The 8224-nt window shown below is 33.0% G+C and overlaps 1 protein-coding gene across 1 annotated transcript; it reads left to right on the forward strand.

The window, feature by feature from the left end:
- The first annotated feature begins 1559 nt into the window (after window positions 1-1559).
- LOC100795997 (protein PTST, chloroplastic) lies at window positions 1560-7578 on the forward strand. Its single transcript, XM_014771223.3, has 9 exons — window positions 1560-1762; window positions 2660-2710; window positions 2923-3226; window positions 4292-4381; window positions 5393-5461; window positions 6115-6220; window positions 6433-6521; window positions 7102-7214; window positions 7306-7578. Exons 2-9 carry the CDS (start codon window positions 2691-2693, stop codon window positions 7406-7408), a joined length of 894 nt encoding a protein of 297 aa, XP_014626709.1. The 5' UTR covers window positions 1560-1762; window positions 2660-2690; the 3' UTR covers window positions 7409-7578.
- The last annotated feature ends 646 nt before the right edge of the window (window positions 7579-8224 follow it).

Raw genomic sequence — 8224 nt, forward strand, 5'->3', positions numbered from 1 at the left:
TTAGAATCTCCTTAGTTAACATGTTAATCGCGTGATGATATAATGGTTCTATGATAACTGTCCCTTTTACTTTCTTCTTTATCCCAAACCTTTTGCAAACTGCACCTAACCCCTTAAATAAAACCTTTGCACCTACACATTGTTTGGGAAGTCTCACACCGTTTTTCTCAACTCTCACAAGATGCAGTTTATATGTCTGTTGGACAACTTTACTTAATGTTAATTAGTTTTAAAATAAAATTTAACATAGTATTAGAGTCTATAACCCATCTTGGTAAATCGCTTATTATAATAGGCTTGCCAACTCTTGGGGTGCGGTGCTATGCTGAAATGGGGATAAGAGCAAAGTGGCTCGTGTATGCTCTGTGATGACTGATGAGCCATTCACCCCTGGAAAGTTGAAGCATTTTCTTTGCCAGCTCTATATGATGCAAGGATGAGGAAGAAAATTCTGAGAAGGCTAATGATAATGGTGATAGCTCGATACTTCACAATCAAGAATCAACAGGACAAAATTCTCTCCATGAACGCGTTATATGGAGTTTCTAATTATCAGACAATGAGGGAAGGCTTGTATAAAAAAAATTGTTGCGCATTTTGATTGATAGTGATAGCATACTTCTCATGGAGATGCCATATAAAGGATAAACCATTATCATTGAGATGCGCAATTTGAAGTTGGTGGGGTCACCAATGGTGGGTTAGGAATTAGGATACTTCTATAATCTCTTCCAATGTTTGAGTAATAACATCTAAATCTGGAACCCACTTCTCATCAAACTTTATGACACAGAACTTTACCCTCAGAATTGAATTTAAGGAACATAAATCAGCAAAACAATGTATAAGTAAAAGAGCAACTAAAGTAGTACGAGGATCAGACATGTCGGCCCTTTCAGTGAATCAGTTTTTAAAAGATAGCTAAAAGAAAGGAAAAAGAAAAAAAGAAAAAAACTTATCCCAAAGAAATGGAGAAGATTACCATTCTGGCTTGTAACAAGTGTACATAATTCATGCAGTGATCTTTACACTCTCATAATTTTTCATTCATCAACTGTCTAAAAGTTTTTACATTAACACAGATTAAACTCATAACAAATCACAAAGGTAATGCAATACTAACATGACAATTTTTCATTAAGGATTGATATACTTACTTTCCTTAATTTGAGTGTTTTACTCTTTTTGTTTAAAAAAATGAATAAATAATCAACCGATGTACACATACAAAATGATAAAGAGTGAATTTGTTTAAACTTAAAAAACTTTAAATAAACTTTTTTTTATATAAGTATCCTTTTAAGAAACAAATAGGATTTACTTTTTAAAATAAATAATTTTTTTTTTAAACATAAGTAATTTAGACAAATATATTCAAAAATAAAAAATTATTTATTTTATTAAATAAATATTTATTTCAATAAATAAATTTAAACAAACTAACTAAAAAAACGAATTGCAATAAAATAATAAGAATTATATAAAATTAATAAAGTTCACTTTTACTTTAGGGAAAGGAAGTGAAAAGGTTGTGTGGTGTTGTAGTCTTTTCTTGTGGTTTGAAGAAGCCAAGCCACAAGCAGAATCTCCACCGCTCATTCATTTGAAAATCCCACGTGCTGAATATTGTTCATTTTTCTTCTTCTAAAATAATGGTGTCACTTCCAAACCATTCAGGTGTGATCTGAACCAACTTCACTGCACAACACAACTACACAAGAGGGTTTCAACTATCTACTCCTCTTCTTCACACTCTCTGTGTGTAAGTGCTTACATTACATTACAATTTCACTCTTCAACTGTTCTGGATTTTTGTTTCTGTTGATAACCCTTTTGTGGACAAAACGGTGTTTTTAGTATTTACAAGGAACAGTCACTAACCAAAGCATCTTTGGTCTTTAAGTAAACATTTGGTTCTGTTTTTTTGCTCATCTAATTGCAGTGAGCAATATGATTCATGAAAGAAGTAAATTTTCCATCTTGTTTGTGTGGTTCTTCTAAATACCTCCCTTCACTCAAGAACCAAAGAGATTTTGGTTTCCATAATTCCCGTTAAGAAAATGTGTTTATAGCAGGAAAACTTGTTTTGAGTAGAGTTTCATGGTAAAATTGTGACTTTTGATGGGAGCATTAATGCTCTATAGCCTGAAGAAAGTGTTGGATGGAAGAACACTCCAAAAAGCGTGCTACATCCTGTAGTTGCTATATGATCCTCACCTACTCTTGTGCTGTTGGAAAGCCACCTTAGTTGTGGACTGGTCACCCTTAGCCCACCTTAGTTGCGGCCTTTTTGGGCGCTGCCTTAACTGTAGCCTCAAGGGTGGTATTTAGTCCCACATCAGTTAGAGAATTTTGGATATTCCTCATCTTACAAGCCGATTTTGTGAAATTGAGATAAGCCCTAAGCCCAAATTCTATGACTTTCTCATTTTGTCATCCCTGCACTATTGAAGCCTAAACCTGCCATGTATGAATGATTCCTAATTTTGTTTATAATGTAAGTGTGGAAATCTGTCATTTAACTCAATTTGAAACATCTTGTTCAGAATACATTTCATATTTTTCCCATTAGGCCATTTATTCCGACATTTTGGTTTTATTGATTCAACAGATCTGCTTGAACAGGTCCTGATGTTCTGCTTTCTTTTCTCATTGACAGGGGATAAAGCAATCTCAATCTCTTCTTCATAATGGAAATAAGTATTGCAAGGTAAGGTTAAACAATATATAACAGTGAATTAACCTTAAGCTGTGTGAAACATTATTCTTAACTCCACCTCTGCAAAATCCCGCTTTCTTGGGGCGGGGATTATAATAAAGTAGTAATCTTTGCTTTTGTTGAAACTGTTTATGTTGTTGTACGTTATTGTCATGTTTGAGGTTAAGAATTATCGAATACTAATGATCATATAATTTGAGTAGGTCTCATCTCGAAACACAGGGAATATTCTTTTCAAATATTTCAAGAACAATAGGATGGGAAAGCATTAGGAAACTTCCATGTAATGTGGCTGCCCAGGGTTCAAGACGGGATTTTCACAGATTGGCCTCTTCCTGTCAAGCTTTTACTGCAGTGTATCCTAGAAGGTCTTTTATCTGTAGAGCAAATTCTATGCCAATTAGTTTACAGGAATCTGCATCATATGGAGATAATTCTATTGAGGATGAGGATCCATATACAGACTTGGAAGAGGAAGCTTTGGCAAAACCACCTACCAGTGAACAGGTATTCTTTTTAGTACAATTTATATATGTCTTTTTGAAATCCCACAACTTCCATTTGATTACAGAAATGTTTGTAACTTCTCAAACACCTGAAATTGAATGTTTGTCCAAACCATGCTATTTTTTTCTTTTTTGAGAGCATATGGAGCCATTGTTTTGAGATTATTTTGAATAGCATGCTGATGTAGTGATGTACCTTGTGAACTATAAAAAAACGTTCACACTGTTAAAACCACTAATCATTTATTCTTTTTGTCTCAGTTTTATTTTCTGCAAAAATAAACCTGAAAAGGGTTTAGATGATAGTCTATTATTCTATTTGCACTTTGTTAGAGACCTAGGTTGGCCTATCTTTAGTAATCTTGAAATAGAGTATTGATGAACCTGTATCATGTTCATGTCAGAAAGAGTGAAAAATAATCAGGCTAAGAAATTAGAATCAGTTCCTTCATTTGCTGTGGTGTTATTTTCTTTGTCCATCTTTTCTTTACTTAGCTTTGGAGTGTTTTTGGTGTGGTGAGAGGTTAGCTTAGCCTGTCTTTATATATTGTGAAACACCACTTTGTATCACATTATTCCCTAAACCAAAGTTGATTCACCATTAATATACTCCTATCATGGGGATAAAGAGAAACTATTTCAATTTTTAAGTTTTGAAGTGCATTTTTTTTATGAAGTATTATTATTTAAATGGGTCTCACATTTGTTGTTTTTTGGGTTATTACTTTCTAAAATGACAGAAATCAAACCTGAAGGAATAGTTTCACCAAGTTCCAAATACTAAACACTCTTTATTTGTTGCAGTTATTTTGAAAAGACAGCAATGGTAGTGATTAATTGTATTTTTTCACTTCTTTTGTTTGAATATTTTGGGGATAATTTGATATGGTGAATTTACATGTTTAGTGCGTGTTTACTTTATTGGGCTTAAATTATATCATGTTCTAAGAAATGGTTAGTATGTTTTTGGCCTGGGTGGTCACACTTGTTGAAGATACCTCTTTTTTTGTGTGTGTGATTAATATATCATACTTAAAAATCTTCTGTTTCAAATCATATTAAGCAGATAATGACATTGCTTGCTGACACACAGAGAGCAAAACTCACTAAGAAGCTTAGTGAGGCCAACCAGCAAAACCGGTTCCTAAAAAGACAGGTGTCTGCATATATATATTTGATATCTTTTGGATTACCATTAAATTGAAATCAAAAGTGTGATTTTCTTTATGATAGCAATTATTCTTGTGTTGGCAGTTTATGCTAATTACCTACATGGTCAGAGTTGGATCACATTTTTGTATAAAAAATTGGCAAATCTTATTTGTGCTAAGCTATAGATGGATCATTGGGAAGATGTATTGGATGTCAATCATAGGCTCATGAGATGGATTTAGTCAATTCAATCTGGATGTAGCATCTTTTTAAGTATGATATTGATAGGTTGCATCGGGTCAATGCCAATAGAGTGAAAGCCGCCTTAGACATTGGCTCTAAAAGGAGGTGACAATGTTAGGAGTCCCACATTGAGTAGAATAAGAAGCTCAATGTGGTACTTAAGCTATGAGGCTCTCCCCCTTGATGGACTAGTCTTTTGGGTTGGACTCTCCTTTTATGCTTAACTCCTAACAAATGTCAATAAAACAAGATAATATTTTTCTCTGTTATTTTGCTGGTAAAAGAAATGTGCCTTTGACATTTTGGAAAATATGCCTAAGTGGAAGGAAAGGAGAATTTGAAGTTCTTTTTTGAATTTGATTACTAAAAGCTATCATCATTGACTGATATATTGTTTGCCCTAACATGGAAGTACAAATGCTGAGAGTGTGTTGGGAATATATTTGTTGTCCAATATTCTGTTTTTTTGTCCTCATCTGCATGATTTGAGTATCATTGTATTATGTTTTTGTTAAAAGTTGTTTGAGCCTTCTAATTCTCAGCCTTTTTTCTATTCACTTCTCTTTATTTTTTTGGTTTAGGGCTCGACTGTATAGGTTTTATTATTGAACTCATAAGTTATACCGACTTCTGATTATATGCTGAAGAATTTCTGTGGGGATTTATTTTCCCAGTATTTTTAGATGCCATATTCTGAAGATAGAATGTAGATGTATAAATGACAAAGGTCCTTGCACTAAGATCCTGTAGCGGCTTCTTTTTTCCTCTACAGTTGAATGTAAAGGAGGATGCATTGGTAAAATTCAAAAGTGAACTTGCTGTCATGGAACTTGAAATTCAGGTTAAAATATATAGCCACCTTCTCACTTTTTATGCTGTTTTTATACTGCCAACTTTTCTTTGTTTGATATTTGTTGACCAACAGTTTTCTACTGCATAACTGAATGAATATACCTTTCATGACTATTTCTGTATCTTGATTGCTATTGATTTGAGAATTGACTCTTGAATTTTATACGACTTTTGATGGTGGTTTATCTCTTCTATTCCCTTATTATACAGATGTTGCACCTCATGATTACTCTTCCTTCAGTGTGCTTTCTGTAGTGCTATACTCTTTTCATTGATATTGAAAACATTTATGCATGTTATTAGTTAGAAACTGTGTGGATAAACATGAAATGGGAGAATATTAAGTTAAAACTTCTACAATTTTGAACTAACAACTTAATATATAATATCAAATTTGGTGTCTGAAAATGTTAAGATACTTATTGTTGTAAATTATAAAATATTTCAACAATTAAATTAATTTTGATCATGAGTAAAAGAATGTCATCTAATCGATTAATTGAAGTTTGATTCTCTACCCAATCAATTATTGAGCTCTGCAAGCTTGCATTGTTAATTGTAGTATGTGTGAACTTGCTTTCCTTAGTGAAGTTTATTTGTTTCATCAGTTGAGTGCTGAGATATTGTTTACTTTTGGGGTAGGCTTTGGTCAGATTAGCAGAAGAAATAGCTCAATGTGGTATTCCAGAAGGTTCAAGGAAGATCAATGGAAAGTACATTCATTCTCACCTTGTTGCTAGATTAGAAGGTATAGTGGTATTTGCTCTGAATCTGATTACTCATGATTATAGCCAACCCTATATGATTCACAAATCACAAGTGTACTTTCTAGTTCTGGATAACTATATGTTGATGTTTGTGTGGAATATACTAATAAAAGTTCTCAGCAATGTCTTTTCTTGCCAACTTTGCCCCATTTGTGTCCTTATCAGTGCAAATGCATTGTTTTTGCCTACATAGCTGTAAATGAACTACTGAAGGAACAAATAAAAGATGTCGATGCGGCACAATCGAAGGAGGTTTCTGTATTTTGGGTTGGCATGGCTGAGGTAAACACATTCAACACATTCAATATTAGACTTCCAAGTGTTCAGTAAGAATTTGGTTTGAAACTTTGAACTGTGGGAGCTCTGTGTTTTGCTTACATTTGTATAATGTATAGTGCTCTCAGCTTTAATATATACAACATAGCTTACTATTGCTAATATTAAGAACGTAACTGAATTAGTTACCTGAAGCAACTAACTTGAATAACTGAATATTATCTGTTTCCTCTCCCTCCCTTGCTATTCTCACAAAAAGTTCAGCTTGATCAATAAACACATACAAATTTCTTTGCCTATAATATATATTACCAAGCTATTTCAAATGTGAGATTTGATTTCTCTAGAAAATGTATCCCGCGAAATATATATGGCATCCTTGCTTGCGTAAACTGATACAAATGTCAAATAAGTACACTAATCTGTACTAATCTGATTTTCGGCACCAAGCATTGGCTTTTAATGTCTAGGATATAAAATAATTGTTTTATGAAGGCTATGCAACATTATGATATAGTGTGGTTTCAGAAATTTAATGGGTCTGCTAATGCCTAAATTGCCTGTTTGAACTTCTATTTTCCATCAGAGCGTGCAAGTTATGGGCACCTTTGATGGCTGGAGCCAAGGGGAGCACCTTTCACCTGAGTATACTGGTTCTTACACAAGGTTTTCCACTACATTGTTGCTTAGGCCAGGAAGGTACCATTTTTGTCAACTTTCCCTGAAGCTTTTGAACTGACTTTATAACATGGAGGCTTCTTCTAACCCAAAAACAAAAATTATTATGTAGGTATGAAATCAAATTCTTAGTTGATGGTGAATGGAAGCTGTCACCAGAGTTTCCCATTATTGGTGAAGGGTTAACCAAAAATAATTTGTTAGTTGTCGAGTAATGATCCTAGTAACAGATACATTAGCAGAAACTGAGTGTTATTTACTCAGTAATTTAAAATTTCTTTCTTTGGTATATATACCCACAAACACTTTTTGAGTTAAGAGTGTGCTGTTAGCACTTCTTGTACCCAAACACTTTTGACCTATAATTATATTTTTGTGATGCGTCGACAGTAACTTTATTCATAAATATTTTTAAAACCTAACTAGTTTTGGTGTGTTTGGCTTTCAGTTGGAATTTTCAATTGCAATTCAAACACATTTCATCCCTATAGTTAATGAATATGGCTTACGATGTTGACATAAGTGTACCCAGTGGCTTGGCTAACTCCTATTTTTTTTTTCATGAAATAGTTGTTGGATATATTTGATAAATTTTAGATTGAGATGAAAATAAAATAATATAGTTGTAAGATGAAAATAAAACTTAAAAGTAATTTAAATTTAAGTGACAATATTTTAATTTTCACTTGTAATGAATTTACAGTTCATCATTCTAATTTTATTTTATTTTTTAATTTTCACACCAACTCTTAAGTAGATTTATTATTAAAAAAATCACATTAAACTAACACGTACCAAATGGCTAAATCAAAACTTACCGAAATTAATTTCAATCTCTAATTCAGAAAATTGTATACGAAAATGCCAATGCGTTACCATAGAATTTAATGGAAGTACATCTTATTAACTTTCTAAAGAAGTATTAGTACCTTTTCGGTCTCTCTAGCATACCAACACTTGTTCCAATGGGACCAGGCATGGACACCCTCTTCTGAACCTATTTATTCACCATCAGCGGCGTTTCAATGTTT

This window comes from Glycine max, chromosome 18 (assembly GCF_000004515.6).
Source record: "Glycine max cultivar Williams 82 chromosome 18, Glycine_max_v4.0, whole genome shotgun sequence".
In the NCBI taxonomy this organism is placed as follows: Eukaryota; Viridiplantae; Streptophyta; class Magnoliopsida; order Fabales; family Fabaceae; genus Glycine; species Glycine max.

Bases quoted from the DNA above. Each gene is read 5' to 3' on its own strand.
- LOC100795997 (XM_014771223.3), top strand. From the start codon at position 2,691: ATGGAAATAAGTATTGCAAG. The intron at 3,227-4,291 runs GTATTCTTTTTA...CATATTAAGCAG, and splicing joins AACCACCTACCAGTGAACAG to ATAATGACATTGCTTGCTGA. The intron at 6,221-6,432 runs GTATAGTGGTAT...TTGCCTACATAG, and splicing joins CCTTGTTGCTAGATTAGAAG to CTGTAAATGAACTACTGAAG.